Consider the following 16,488-nt stretch of genomic DNA (forward strand, 5'->3'; position numbering starts at 1 on the left):
ATTTTTAAGTCTCCCTTAGCCAGTTCATTTGTTTACTTGTGCCGTAAATTGAACCAGTGTCCAATTCTTTACATTCATAGATGTTAAGTTTCATTTTCTGTTTGTACTGCCAAGTTATGTAGTTGATCTAAATCCTATGCTAATCTTTTCCACATATTCTGTGTCTGCTGCTCATCCTATTTTGATTGCAAATTTCACAAGCTTACATTTGGTTTCAGTGTCCAAGTCCCCTGAGTGATTCAACAGAACACCTTCCCCACCATAATCTGGCATTAAAGCACTTGTGAGCTCTTGCCTAATTTTTAACCACTGCATACTGGCTGACATTTCAAATTCTAGAAGAGTGGGATGGGGAGGACTCGGAGAATAGAATGCAAGATCCAAGGAATTAGATATATAATATTTGAAAAACTAAGATGGTCTTTTAGTTCTTCAACAGTGATAATCTTGAAATTCCCGTAGGAAGAAAGAACCTCGATTGAGAAAGAGAGCCGTTCACATCCCCAGCACATGCTTATGTGCTACATATCCAATTAATGATTTTTAAGTGTGGTCACCAATTATGCAGGCAATTATGGTAGCCATTTTGTACACAGGAAGGTACTAAATGGTCAGTTTAATCAGTCTCTTGGTGTTTTTTATTGAGAGATGGGTGTTGGCATCACCAAATATTGCCATAGGATCTTTTATATCTACCTGAACATTTCCTCAGTACTGCACTGAAGTACTGGCTAAAGTGGCTTGACCCCACAAAGTTCTGATTCGGAGACAAGAATGCTACACCAGAGTTAAGCTTGTGTTTCTTTTGGCTGCGGTGTGGCTGTAGATTTATGAATTGTGTTCCTTCCTTCTTAGTCATTTATAACAAACTATAGAAGAACTTTTCATCTCCAAAGCAATTCTCCTGTGTTGCGTTGCATAGACTGTAACTGGAAGCTACCCTAGAAAATTAATAGGAAATTGCGTGTGCAGTGTATTCCTAAATCTTTCCCATTTTTTAAAGTAAATTGTAACAATCCGACTGGTGTGTAAGGCATGATAGAAAATTGGCATCAAATGTGATGGGGAGCTGTGGACAGATGTGCTCCTCCTAGCAGCTTGTGATAAATGGCATTGACAAAAGCCTGAGAACAAGTCCTTCTTAGCTAGAAATAATGCAGAGAATCCAGTTTCTCCCTTTCATCTCCTGAAGATGTTGATTCCTTGCTGAAATATGCCAGGAGCCCATTGTTCATCCATGAACTTTGGTAGTGTGACAGCAAAGCCCAATCTTATCCTCATCTAACAACTGGATAGAACACTTCCAGCAATAGCCAGTGGCTAGCAATCGGAACTGGGATAATATAAAAGCAAAATGCTGCGCTTGCTAGAAAGCTGAAATAAAAACATAACGTGCTGGAAATACTCAGCAGGTCTGGCAGCATCTATGGAGAGAGAAGCAGAGTTAACATTTCAGGTCTGTGACCTTTCATCAGAGTAGTTCTGATGAAAGATCACTGACCTGAAACATAAAATCATAAATGGAAGCCTGGCTGATTTTCCCATCTAGCTCAGCTCACTGTGGCTCGGCAGTTAACTGAATTAATTCGTGGAACCATTGAAAGCTAGAATGCATTTTTTTTTTAAACATTCAGATTGGGCTTCCTTGCTGTCTCAACAGATGAACACATCACGTGTTGTACTAAGCGTTCCATTTGGAGATCCCAAGTTGTGATTTCAGCCACAGTTGGGGAGGGCATTAAGGTTCTGTTCAGTGTCTCTAGCATGGAAAGAGGGGAAAGCAGTCAGGTTTCACACTCATAATTGCTATGTAGTGAGCCAAGAAGTCTGCTAACACTCACTGTCTAGGTCCATACTGAAGCAGCATGCATGATAGGATGCTATTGTAATTATACTTTCATTCCAGTATGAATCACCACCTTTTTAGGAAGGGATTTGCATAGAAATGTACCCCAGAATTCATAGTATCAAAAGCATTGAATTTAATGTAATAAATGACTTTTTCAGCTGGTGTAGTATAAATAGATCGATTTCCATGTAAAATGTCATTGGCTGTTAATGCACTCCAACAGTCCCAATTCCAGTAGACACTTGAAATCAGCATAAAACTTGCCTCAGATTTGCCACTAATTGGTACTTGAGAAGATGGCACTTCAAAAAAGATGTTTTAATAGGAAATTTTTGGCATGCTGAAAATACAGCCTGGCTGGCACTCATCTGAAGGTACTATTATCTCCATTAACTAATGTTATAGTTCTTTTTAAACAGCTTATAATGAAGAGAGGAAGACTGCAAGAAGACATACTCCCTTCTTCTCCTTTAGGGTGTTATTCCTCATTCTAATAACACAGCTAATGTGTTCATTTCTCCACTAATGGCTTTTTATTTCCAGGTAGTCAGCCATGGCTGTTTATATTCAAGTGCTTTCTGGCATGAACAACCTGACATTTTTCTTCATGCCCCTATTAAGGTTTACTCAGGACATGTCCATCTTTAGCAACCTCTAATTTGAATGATATTCATCATATATAGAGAGATACATATGCATGCGTGTATTTTTCTGTGAGGTTCTAATACAATTCAGAGCAAGGACTCAATTCAAAGTTTCAACCTTGCTTGAAAAAAAACATTTGAGTCAAAATATTTGGGTTGGAGTTTGAACTACATGTCTGGTGTGTAATGAATATCTGTTTTAGAGAATTTTGATTTAATCTTTTCTTGACAGATTCATTTCTGTTTGCTGGGTGTACCCTTGATCCTTGCAGATATTTAGATTTTAAAAAATATTCCATGGGGTGTGTTCTCTTAGGTTCCTACATGGGCCAAGCATAATACTTTACAAACTTCATTTGATATTCTTGCATCGTGTGGGTTTGTGGCATGAATCAATTTGTCCTGACAGGAAATTATAAAACTTTTTTTTTGTTAGTGCTATGAGGTCAAAATTAAACAAATAGAACATAACCAAACTAATTCATCTAGTTTTGGGACATTTTCCTCTTTTATTCTTGTTACATAGTTTTTGTTCACTTTATACAGTGTGTTGAATCGTCATATTACCTCCTTTATTCTGCAGTTTGAGTATGAGAAAGGTGAAGCAATTTGTTAGCATCTGGGATATGTTGGCAGAATAGCATTCAATTTCTATCACACACATAGTTGTAGATCTTAATATGTTGGTACAGCACAGGTTGAGAAAAATATAACCATCCCATCCACTGAAACCATTCCAGTTTATTGGGGAAGAAAGACGAAGGAGAGATTGTTTCTCTGAACTTTGCCTCTTGTAAGAAATGAATTGTGTTCTTTAAGGAGCTATCTGGATATTAAAAGTTCCAGTCCTAGTCTTTACAATATTGCCTTTTCCAATTCCATTTAATATTGTTTTGTTGCTAAATACTACCAACATCAATTTGAATTAGTTGTATGCTGATAAAGGGTATATTCGTTAGGCTGGAGAATGTTTAACAGTTTATTTTGTTAGTGTGTTACTGCGTTACAGAGTGGGCCAACCAAGACATATTGCTAAGAGCTATAAAAGGATGATATAATTGATAACGTAACAAATCATATTTCACAGAATACATTTATAATTGCCTCAGACAACTGTAAGACTATGAGCGGCATTATTGTGGATCCTGAGCTTGTGAGAAATTCTTGACACCATGGCTTTACCAGTGTATTACTGAACCGGAGAACATACAGCTTTAATCTAGCCATTGTTTACATGCAGCTTCTGACATGCTTGCCACAGCAGACTCTTATGGGGTCTGGACATTGACACATTGCCATTTTTAATCTTCTAATGCTTCTTCATAGACTGAGAAACACCCCAGTTTAGTTTTGCATTGTCATTTTATTTTAATAAAGCCTAACATTAAGCCACAGGTTATTGTTTTATTCTTGTTGTGCTTTGGTTTACAAACAAACACAGAGAAAAGAGTTTTATTTTGAGCATTAATGGTAAAGTGATAAAAATTAATCAGCATCTTCCTCAATAAGCTGATGCATATGACAGAGGTTGGAGAGTTTTCTACTGTGTAATTGCATGAAGATTGGATATTGTTGCCATTTTGACTAGTTGCCCTTATTATTTTGTTGGGAGCTTGTTTTTACAGCTGTTGTCCATTTTTCCTTGAGCTCTAAATTCCTTTTTTAAACTCGTGTGTTTGTGCTCGATACCCTATCTGCCAACTCTCGCCACCTTTTTAGTTGCTGCACTGTAGCAAGTTGCTGCTCTCAAACCATACCTTATAGTGAGTGGATCAGCAACTGCATGTCTGCCAATTGTTGTAACGCATAGAAGTGAGTTTAGAGGATGCGGAGCCAAGCCCTTCAGGTTTGAGCACCAATCACAACTCTACTTTCGTAACCTTTTGGAAATTAATTGTTTTATGTAATAGTTATTCCCTCACCTGGAGGGAAGGTCCAGCTAAATAAAACTATCTGATCATATTTCCTTTTGGGAAGAGGAGGTGGTGAGAACTTTTTTAATGTTATAAGAAATAACATTAATTGATTTCAGGTTTTTAAAATTCATTTCTAACTGATCTAGCATTTTCGTTTTAAAATTAAAGTGCTTTAATTACGAGAAACCAATCCTTTTTAGAACTTAGCTGTGTGTTGCATGGCGCCAAACTGTGCAGTCACTGGCATAATTATTTGTGCGTTTAAGATTACCCAGCCGTTTGGATTTGAGTAAAATACAATTTTTTTCCCCTGGAGTTTGTTTGTAACTAAATCAGTTTTACAATAAAAGACTGTGGCTTTCTCTTGCTTTTGCTTACCCAACTTGTGAGTAGAGTTCTAATAACATGCTTTTCCCTTCTCTTAGAACATTTCCTCTCCTGAGAGTTCCCCAGTGCATAGGCCTGAGCCGTTTTCACCAGAGGTAGTTATCCCAGTATCTCACTTAGATTAGAAAGGCTGAAAAAAGCCCTTGTGGCATCTCTCTCTCGCTCTCTCTCTTTTTCTGTGACTCCTACCCAATCCCTCTACTGCATGATTCTCATAGTGATACATCTGGTTGAATTTGTGCATGTCTGATTTAAGTCTAATTTGCCAAAGTTTAATTGAGAGTTGGGAATAAAATAGCAAGAATCACCTTTGGGAGATGGGGGGCTGGAGAGAGAGAGAGAGAGAGAGAGGGAGACAAGGAATGAGTCAGGAATCTGTCTGTGCACCTGATGAGAAAACAAAACTATAAATAGCACATGAACCCAATGGAACTTAAAATTGGAATTAAGTCAGAGCATAAAATAACTTATGGCAAAGTTACTGTACAATTTGGCTAGATACTGCATTTGGCACGGGCTAGTCAACATGTTGAAATTGTTACAACACTGCTTTTATCAATCATTCTGGTCTATTTGAAAAAGATACTCCCATTTTATATACAGAGCAGATTTACATACCTGGCTCATTGGAAGTTTCTAATAAGGATTTATCTCTTGATTTATGCCCTGATGCACATTCTGTTGTTCATATTGAAAGAAAATTTGGAAATGAAATTTCAAAAAACAAAATCATTAATTCCTATTGGAAAAATGTATACTGGAATTATGTTCCTTGAAATGACCATGTATGTAGGCCAAATGACTGTAGCAGCTCTGATACAGGTAGATTCCATTGTAAACAATGGCTTCCACCTCACCTGAATTTGACTTATGGAGTTATTTATCATACCTTCATTAAAACAAATTGTATCTAAACATGTTTTATCTTGTCAGCCTCACTTGGAAAGATGACTAAGATATTTTACTATATCAGTGATTTTCACATGACAAGTGCTCCTGTTTAGTCATCTAAATATTGAATTATCTAGAATCTCCTGCTTACTACTCACTGTAAATAAATAGGATTTTAATGGTTTATTGAAGAGGAAAGAAATGCCCAGGTTAAATCAGAAAATAAAATTTAGTGCACACTCCTGAAAGCATCATGTGTTGTATAATCTGGGATATTCATGATGATTGGCATGATGCAGTTTTATGGCTCCTTCTTGTGAAATGGCAGCAGTATATGCCACTTGAAGTTTGCAGTGGTTCTTAAAATATCTTGAGATATCCAGTTATCATAAATTTAAATTCTAACATTTATAGTGAATCTGGTTGACCAAGCAAAGTCCATTAAACCAGTGTTCTCTAGTTATAATAAAAGCAATATACTGCAGATGCTGGAAATCTGAAATAAAAACAAAAAGTGCTAGAAATACTCAGTGGGTCTGACAGCATCTGTGGAGAGAGAGGCAGTGTTCCCTAGTTATAGGTTGTTGCCGATTAGCATTCCTATATTTACTGTAATAATTCTTGTATTAATTCTGTAGAGCCAGACCCCTTCTTCATCCCAGCTGCTTTTGCTCCACAGTAGGTTTCCTGTCTGAAGCTGCTTTGGTATAGTTTTCCCTTTTTACATTGTAGTTGCTTGGCAGCACAGAGTATATGCCTCGATTGGCATCTGGTGCTGTTAACCTACAAACAGTAATATAAATGAAAACAATTCTTGAGAGGCACATAGTATTGAGGGTTACCTAGAATAGCCACTTTGTGTGCTGCTTTAAGCGAGGCAAGCCAAAGGACCCCTAAGAAAATGAGGTAAATTCACTCTGAATACCAAATGAAAATGGAATATTACAAAGCCTCTCAATTCAGAGTGCAGAAAATCCATGTCAGTAAAATGAGTTTGAATATTGATGCAAATTGACTTGAGAAAGCAGACAACTGATCCTACATACCAGGCCCTTTGCCTGGTATGTTTTGCTCAATGCTGTTTATAGATCAAGTACTCCAGTTCCATTTGACAAGTCATTAATCACAGTGAAGTGATCTTTTTAATACCTAATGAAACCAGTAATCTTTCACATAGTTCTACTATACTATTAAAAATGATCAAATCAGGAATAGAATTGCCCTCCATTCATACAAAGCAGCCTGCTTGATCACTCCATCCACCACCTTAAATATTCACTCCCTCCACCAAGCACAGTGCAGTGTATGCCATATACAAGATGCACTGCAGCAATTTGCCAAGCCTGCTTCGACAGCACCTTCCAAACCCTCCAACCTCTACCATCTAGAAGGACAAGGGCAGCAGACACATAGGAGCACCACCACCTGCAAGTCACACAGCATCCTGACTTAGATCTGTATCACCGTTCTTTCACTGTCGCTGGGTCAATAAACTGGAACCCCCTTCCTAACAGCACCGTGGGTGTATGTACACCAGGTGGACTGCAGCAGTTCGAGAAGGCGGCTCACCACCACATTCTCGAGGGCAATTAGGGATGGGAAACAAATACTGGCGTTGCCAGCGATGCTCACGTCCCATGAAAGAGTAAAAAGTAAATATTTTGGAGTTTTGAGGATTCAGTAGCAACCTCACTAAATTGGGTCCCTGTGTTTATCTCCTCCCCTCCTGTAGCCCCCCACCAAAAATCTGGATGGTTATATTAAATTTTCCATACGGGTGATATATTTGCAGTTTTTATGAAAGACATTCACAATCTGATGCTTAAGCTAAGAGGCTGCTGGTCTCATTTGGTGATAAATCTGGTTCTCAATTTTTGTTGATGCACAGACAGATTTTCTGCTCTTGAGATGGGTGTTAGTTAATTAACATGCTGCTTTGTGAAGGAGAATTGGTCTCCAGTTCTCAGCTGTCACCTACATTAATTGATCTTTTTCTGAGTGCGTGAGGTGTAACCATTTTGATTTGCAGCCAATCCAACTGCCTGCCTAACATTTAAAATGTTAACCATTCACCCTAAGGATGCAGTGCATACTGCAGACCATTCATTTTCACGGATGAGGCACAAGGGGTTTGTTGAAGAGGGACAACAATGCAGTAATAATTAAATAACATTAGGTTTCTGCAGCTGGACTATTTTAAGTTGTTACTAGGGTAATTTCTGCAAGTCAGAGAAAAATATTTTTTTAGCTACAGGATTAAAACATGGGTGAGCAATTTGACTGGCAGCCATTTTCAGGACCTGTAACTAGTTTTGTACGACAGTGCCCACATGAAGCTAACTAATGTTACTTTTTAAGGTACCTTCATGTTTATGAATGGCCTTATTTCATCTTGTTCTATTGGCAATGGGGCCCCAGTTTTTCTTGGCTCTTTGGAGCTACTGCCACTTTTGCTGGCTCTTCCTCTGCTCAACACTGGGTAAAAATATAAATTGAGAAGACTAGTAATGATTGACCAGTATAGCAGCACTTTCTTAACTGGTGCTCAAGTCTGAAACTGATGAAAATGTCCTGTTTCAGCCTTCAGATGCTGAATGAGTGATGAGGTTCTTGGGAAGCACATGTTCAACCAAAGAGCATTCTGTTCTCATGATATAGCTCTCAATTGTTTTGAGCATAGGCATTCTTAATGCCTCAGCTCCATAATAAAATTGTATTGTCACTAATGTAACATTTTCCTATTTTTATTTTACATTTGTCTGTCTCTTCAGTAACATTGCATAATTGGATCTAAGTTTCTCAATTTAAAAAAAAAACTTGGTAAAAGTTTTTCTTGAGCCTTGGACTTTATATATTACTATATATATTATTTTGAAATAATTTGCATTTTCTCAATTCTGCCGAAGAGGTGATGGGGGAATCACTTGTCAGTGTACTGTTCGCTGGTTTCCTTTCCACCTACCCTTTCATTTCAAACATCTGAAGTAAGTGGTGTAAATGCTGATACTTCCAATGTGCCTAATACTTGGCTTGAAACCAGAAGACCAAATAAAACCTTGTAGAGCAAACAATCAGAGTGCTTGCATCTGGTTGGAAAAGTGTCAGGTTTGTGCTGTTGGGCTGCCAATTCCTCAGATTAGTTTGCATGCACTGGAGTTAGCTTTGGCAGCTGAGGTTAACTGGACAGTTGCATACTACATTAATTGATGGTTTTATTTTTATATATCTGAAGTTGGTTTGACTTGCTTCTATAGGAAAATTAAGTTAAATCTAAAAATGTGGTCTCCAGAGGAAACAATAAAGAATTCTTGTTCTTTGGAGTCTAGGTGCTTCAGCATACACTAAACACAGGTGTTCATAGTTAACTTTAATATAAAACAGTATTTCTTACCAATGAACTGATAGTGGCTGCTAGTTAAATCAAAAGGAATTCAGCTTAAGACGGGGCGTAAAGTTTCAAAGATTTTCTATGTAGTAATTTTGCTTTTATCAGCTATTACTTGCCCTATGGGTACTCGAGCCATATGTTAAAGCATTGAGGCTGCCTTGTTTTTAGTTTATTGCAGAAATTATGATCTTGAAATGGTGTTCTCTGTTCTTTCAGTAATTCAATGGAGCACACGGTTTCATTTTTACTCGTTTCATGGGTTGTGAGTGTCGCATGAAGCTATGACTCTAAACAGGGTTGGAGGGGTGTGGGCTACTCCAGTCTGAAAAAATGACAAGTAACAGTGATGAAATGAAAGATGCAGAATTATCAGAGACAGGTATTTACTGCTGGGAGAATAGACTCCACTGTAATAGTTGCAGGATCATGTGGTTTGCACATTCAGACTAGTGATCTCTGCGCTTTGTCTCATGGTTCCTGCCAGTCACAGAGCCAAGCTCAGCTTGTTGGGTTAGGAATAGATTAGCTTGTCAGTGGAGTGAGACCACATATGTTTATGTTCTGTAATTAAATGTTATTGCAAAGCCTTCAGTGGTTTCAATGCAGTGCTAGGAACAAAATGTCATTGATGTTGCTGAGTTCCTACCTCTGTATCAGAAAACCACAACTATAGGGAAAGGCATAGTTGCTTTAAGATGAATAAATTAACAATAAAATTCTCCTGGTTCTATATAATCTGTTGTCCCTAACACTGATACAAAAAATTACCAAGTGAGTCAATACCGATCCTGCTGGCTTAAATTATCCATTGCAGCTGATATACAATGATTATTTCAATAGATTGATTATCAGTAAAACCTAGAAACCCCTTGTGCCTGATTTTGTGAATAGACATGCATTAAAACTGTCATTACACTAACCTAATGGAGGTGACTAGCAAAGCATCAAGTTATATATTTTCTGAATAAGGAATGTACCGAGGCATTTATATAATTGATATGTGATGCTTTTTATCAATATAATATTGACAGCAGTAAGATATATTGTATACCCAAAACTTTTCAAAGTATTCTTAGACTTCAGGATGGAAGAGGGCAGAACAAAAGATCTGAGCCTGACGACGGGAGCAGTCGACTGATATGATTACAATGTGCTTCTGTTAGACTCCAGCCATCTAAATTTGAAGTCTTCAGATTAATTACAGTACAGTTCGAGCAGTGTGCATTTGCCCACATGTGTATAATGAGGTTTTCAATTTGAGTGTGTGTTAATTTTGAAGGGTTCTGGGTTCTTAGACTCTATCCTTAATCTGTTTAGGAAAATGTTGCAGTTTCTTTAGCTAAAAGTCTTAGCTTTTCAGTGAACTTTAGCCTAAGAGTGCGATCAAAAGAAACCAGTGGAAATCTTTATATTAAAAATTAGTTTTGAAATTTTTTTAGTTCCATATTTAAGGGCAATTTGTCCTTTCACAGATCTTGTCTCAGTCATTCAATAAATGGTTGATGTATTAGTTAGAAGAGGTGGCTCTTTAATTTAAAAAAAATTGAGACTAAAAGTCCACTGTCTAAACTCCACTCTCTTAATAGTTAGCCGTACAATGAGAAATCCTACTGTTTCTGATGTCCCATCATAAAGCTAGTTATTATTTGATCACTAATATACAGTACCCTACTGGACTACCAGATTACCCTTCTCCTACTGCCAGGTTGAGGTCTTATAGTATCTACCAACCTATGTTAATTTTTTTAAAGAAGTCCATGTTTTGGTAGATTATAATCGGATGCATTTGGAGCTGGGCAACATGTCTAATTAATCTATCTGATCCATAGGAGTAAATTTGACTGTCATACAAACATACAAATTAGGAGCAGGAGCAGGCCACTCGGCCCCTCAAGCCTGCTCCGGCATTCAACAAGATCATGGCTGATCTGATTGTAACCTCAACTCCATATTCCTGCCTACCCCCAATAGCCTTTCAACCCCTTGCTTATGAACCCCTTACCTCTGCCTTAAAAATATTCAAAGACGCTGCTTCCACCGCCTTTTGAGGAAGAGAGTTCCAAAGACTCTCAACCCTCTGAGAGAAAAAATTTCTCTTCATCTGTCTTAGTGGGCAGCCCCTTATTTTTAAACAGTGACCCCTAGTTCTAGATTTTCCCACAAGGGGAAACATCCTTTCCACATCCACCCTGTCAAGACCCCTCAGGATCTTATATGTTTCAATCAAGTCGCCTCTTACTCGTCTAAACTCCAGCGGATACAAGCCTAGCCTGTCCAACCTTTCCTCATAATATAACCCGCCAATTCCAGGTATTAGGCTAGTAAACCTTCCACCATCTACAAGGCACAAGTCAGGAGTGTGATGGAATACTCTCCACTTGCCTGGATGGTTGCAGCTCCAACAACACTCAAGAAGCTCGACACCATCCAGGACAAAGCAGCCCGCTTGATTGTCACCCCATCTACAAGCAATCACTCCCTCCACCACCGCGCAGAATGGCAGCAGTGTGTACCATCTACAAGATGCACTGCAGCAACGCACCAAGGCTCCTTAGACAGCACCTTCCAAACCTGCAATCTCTACCAACCAGAAGGGCAGAAAATGCATGGGAACACCACCACCTGCAAGTTCCCCTCCAAGTCACACACCATTCTGACTTGGAACTATATCGCCGTTTCTTCACTGTCGCTGGGTCAAAATCCTGGAACTCCCTTCTTAACAGCACTGTGGGTGTACCTACCCTACATGGACTGCAGCGGTTCAAGAAGGCAACTCACCACCAACTTCTCAAGGACAATTAGGGATCAGCAGTAAATGCTGGCCTAGCCAGCGACGCCCACATCCCATGAATGAATTTTTAAAAACTGCTTCCAACGCATTTACAAACTTGCTTAAATAAGGAGACCAATACTGTACACAGTACTCCTGATTTGGTCTCTCCAAAGCCCTGTATAACCTCCCTACTTTTGTATTCAATTCCCCTCTCAGTAAATGTTAACATTCTATTATCTTTCCCAAATACTTGCTGTATCTGCTTACTAACCTTTTGCGATTCATGCACTAGGACACCGAGATCCCTCTGCATCTCAGAGCTCTGCAGTCTCTAACATTTAGATAATATGCTTTTTTTTTATTCTTCCTGTCAAAATGGACAGTTTCACATTTTCCCACATTATACTCCATTTGCCAGATCTTTTCCATTCACTTAACCTATCTGTCCCTTTGTAGCCTCCTTACATCCTCTTCACAGCTTACTTTCCTACCTATCTTTATGGCATCAGCAAATTTAGCAACCCTACCTTCGATTCCTTCATCCAAGTCATTTATATAAATTGTAAAAAGTTGAGGCCCCAGTACTGATACCTGTGGCACACCACTCATTACATCTTGCCAACCAGAAAATGACCCATTTTATGCCTAAACTGTCAAAGAATCCATATCCAAAAAAACCCCCAACATTGTTAGCCATGGTTGTGGGACCATATGGCATACCTGTTCCTTTTTCTCTGTGTTTTGAGGGTGTAACTCACAGTAGTGCTAGATATGCATACACTCGAGAGGTCAACTGTTCTGTGGGGTTTTCTTTTGATTTTACATCTCAGAAGTAAAACACACTACCTTCCTGCAGCTCAGATTAGTTTGTGAGACTAGTATTGGAGTCCTACGAAGTATAGTCCCAAAACACAACACCCAATCTTCCACTTACTGCTTTGACTTGAATCCATTTGCTAGTTGAACTGAAAACTTAATTCCAGTGTCAGTATTTTGCTTAGGAGAGGAGAATGTTTTTTTCAGTTTAGTGTTGTATGCACAATCTGTATAAATGTTAAATGAAGTGGATGTCAAGAAAACAATCATTTATTGAACAAATACTTTTTATGAGATCCACATGGAGTAGCGGGGGGGGGGGGTGGGTGGTTAGAAAAAAAGGAATTTTGGCTGTTTAAGGAGCTAAAACTACCATTTTCAAACAACAAGCTCTTAAAGAGCTTTGTCTTGTAAATGTTTGATCCAGATGTTGTGGAGAAATTTGGTAGAATGCCTCTTAAAACTACAACAGTCTGCATTTATATTGAAATCTAAAGTACCTAGAACTTTTTGGGGGTGAGTGAGGCCGTTATCATTGCACTGTAAATTTATTAGGAGTTACCATTGGGAGAAATGTTCCAATTGAAGGTGTGCTCAAAATTGTAAGTAGATTATGTACCCTGGGTGAAAGTTTAATATGGATTTAGGGTGTTTCCTTATGATTTATTGATCTGAAACATATTTAAATTACTGTGCTGGTGTTTAAACAGAAGCAGAGTTCACTCAACTGCCTTGGTGAAACAAACGTTTCTTTTCAATGCCCTCGTCAGGCTCCTATGTTTTAAGTTTCACTAACAAATAGTTCCTCCTTCTGTCATTTCAGCCGCCTCTGAGAGCGGATAATGACCAGTCCAGGACTGGCTTCTCAGATCTCTCACTGCATCCTGACCTGGATACCACCACACTCCGGGTCACAGCAGTCACCGATGGGCCGTTGTCAGACTGTGCTGCTCAGCCTCCTTGTTCTGCATTAACATTTCCCAGTGAAACTGAAACTGGGTTTACAGGGAGGAATGGTGATGGTCCCTCATCCCTGAAAAACACAGAACAAGCGTTCAGGACAGAGTTTAATTTAATATATGCCTGTTCACCTTTGAACTCCAATCTCCGAGACCTCACTCCAACACACAGGCTAGAGGGACCATACAGAGGACTGGAGAACAGAACCAATTATATCAACGACAGGAAAACTTCACAGTCGGAGCGAGGGTTTGGAGAAACTGTGTATATGAGTCCATCTGGGGACTCCTGCTTTAACAGGCAAAGTCAAGGACTCTTATCTGAGACACTGCAAGGAGCAATGTCCCCTCAAGCAGACCGGCAGCCTTTGTATTCTGAAGGAAATACAGTATCTCAGCAAAACCCACCACAGAAGAAGAAGGCAAGTAACCAAATTCATTGCATCCATTGATTATTATACTAAAATGCTATGGATGGTATCTCACCTGAGAAAGTTTTTGGGGTAGCTATGTTTAAACTAGTCAATATTGTCATTTTAAGACTGAATTAAAGGTGTCTAATTTTTCTAAAGCTTAAAAAGAGAAGACTAGATAAACTGAAAAGTCGTTATCAAATGTAGTTAAATTTGTTCTTTTGGAAGTCTGAAGATTGTAAAAGGATGGAGAGTGACTGAAGGAAAGAGTTCTAAAGTTGACTTGACAAATAAGAGATATAATGGGTCGATGTGTATTAGTTGAATCAAACCCTCTTCTTCCAGCTTTGAAATTTAATTGTGGGGGGAGAAACAAAATATGAAACCTTATCAATTTATTACATCATTTTAAATACTAAATGTTATTGAACATTTGGTATTGGTTTGACCTTCAGTAATGAACTTGCATATGTACTGGATAGGTCTCTTATATACAGAAGTATATATCAACATGTCTGATGCAACAATTGTATATTGTCAGTGTTCAAATAAGCATTCTTCTTTCATTCAAGTGTCTGGTGAAGTAGTTTTGTCAGATTTAGGTCATTTCTCCTATTTCACTACCTCCCCCTCCCTCGCCTTCCCGCCCCCTTCCCTTCCTGTCCACCCCTCCATGCATACAAACGTAGTGGTTAGGAACATGCGAGCTGGTACATCAAACCTGCCCAACATTCATGATAGCTGGAGCATCATGGGTAGATACATGCTTCCCCCTCCCCCTGTGCTTCCACAGCTACGTAATCTCCTGGGAGAGGCAAAAAAGGGGGAAAAACACAGCAAATACTCTGGAAAGTTCCTTTCTCATCCCTCAAAGCAATCAAAACCGGTATAGGCAATTATTTCTTCGGCCAAGGGTTTTTAAAGACACTTATGATGCCTCTTGCCTCTATCAAGAACTAGTCCAGCTCCCTCTTGCAGATTACAGAGCCAGCACTCACTGCACCAGCCAGCAATGTATTTCAGATGCAATAAAAACAAAAAATGCTGGATTTAGTGAGCAGGTCTGCCAGTATCAGTGGAGAGAGAAACTGAACTAATGGAAGATGACAGACCTGAAACTTTAACTCCTATTTCTCTCTTCACAGATGCTGCCAGACCTCAGTATTTCCAGCATTTTCTGTTTTTATTTGAGTTTCAGCATCCACAGTATTTTGCTTTTGTATTTTGTAGATGTACCCTGTCACTGGGAGGATAGGGAGAAAGTGAGAGTTTCCATAGAAATAACAATGGGCCAAATCTTGCTGGAAAAATGACAGCGTATTACCAACATACGCTGTTATTAATGCGCAAAAGATGAGTGCTGAAAGAAGTCTCTCAAACTCCATTCATTGGCCACCGAATCCATTCCTCTCCCCGGTCACTGAGGCTGAACCAGACCATTTGCAAATTTGCTGTCCTTTTTGATCCTGAGGTGAGCCTCCAACCCCATATCTGCTTCATCACCAAGACTACCTGATTCCACCTCCATAACATTGTCTGCCTCCATCCCTGCTTCAGCTCATCTGCTGCTGAAACCCTGTGCTTGCATTTGCTCCCAGTCCAGCAATGCCTTGATTTAAAAATTATCATCCTTGTTTACAAATCTCTCCATGTCCTCGTTCCTCCCTAACTCTGTAACTTCTTCGAGTCATACAACCCTCCGAGATCTCTGTGCTTTTCCAATCCTGGCCCCTTACACATCACCAATTTTTAACCACTGCACCATTGGTGGCCATCAGCTGCCTAGGCCCTAAGCTCTGGAATTTCCTCCATAAGCCTCTCTGTCTCTCTACCTCTCATTACTCCTTAAAACCTATCTCTTTGACTAAACTTTTGGTCACCTGTCCTAATATCACTTTATGTGGCTCGGTGCCAAATTTTGTTTGATAATGCTTCTGTACCATGTTAAAGACACTATTTAAATGCTGTTTGTTGTTGTATGTCACAAGGTGTCCTGCTCCTGCAAGATTTGGCCCAATATCTCCCCTTTATAATATCTCCATACATTTATAGCTTTGACCTTCATTGGAGGCTGAAGGACAGGGCATGCGATGTGATGCAAGAATAAACAATAAATCATGATAGCACTGTAAAGGAGAGTATGAAAAGTAATTAATGATTCTGTGGCAGTGTTGTGCACTTTCCCAGGAAGGAGGAATTCACTTAGTATTTGTACAGCATTGAGTATTTAGTGCAGGAATGTGCTATTGCTGGTAAATGCGGTGGCTCTTAAAAACATGATGAAGTTGTTACAGTTACCCATTCATCTATCAGGAACTGCTTGCCATTCCAGTGGCTGAGATACTGTTCTGAATGTACCCAGTAAAGCAGCAGAGAAGAATGTGGAATGATCCTGGAACTGAACCCTTCCCCGGCCTTCCGAGATGAATATGTTGTTTGTGCTGATTTTGGC

The 16,488-nt window shown here is 39.1% G+C and overlaps 1 protein-coding gene across 10 annotated transcripts in view; it reads left to right on the plus strand.

Moving 5' to 3' along the window:
- The window catches only part of setd5 (SET domain containing 5), a 180,809-nt gene that overhangs the window by 147,037 nt on the left and 17,284 nt on the right, over positions 1-16,488 (plus strand). For 9 of the 10 annotated variants that reach the window (XM_068051990.1, XM_068051989.1, XM_068051996.1 and 6 more), the window contains 2 exons: positions 4,835-4,891; positions 13,488-14,045. In XM_068051990.1, coding sequence (XP_067908091.1) covers positions 4,835-4,891; positions 13,488-14,045 — 615 coding nt within the window. The remainder of the gene's footprint in view (positions 1-4,834; positions 4,892-13,487; positions 14,046-16,488) is intronic. The other variant, XM_068051997.1, reaches the window with a different exon arrangement.

The sequence above is a fragment of the Heterodontus francisci genome, chromosome 19 (assembly GCF_036365525.1).
Source record: "Heterodontus francisci isolate sHetFra1 chromosome 19, sHetFra1.hap1, whole genome shotgun sequence".
Lineage (NCBI taxonomy): Eukaryota > Metazoa > Chordata > Chondrichthyes > Heterodontiformes > Heterodontidae > Heterodontus > Heterodontus francisci.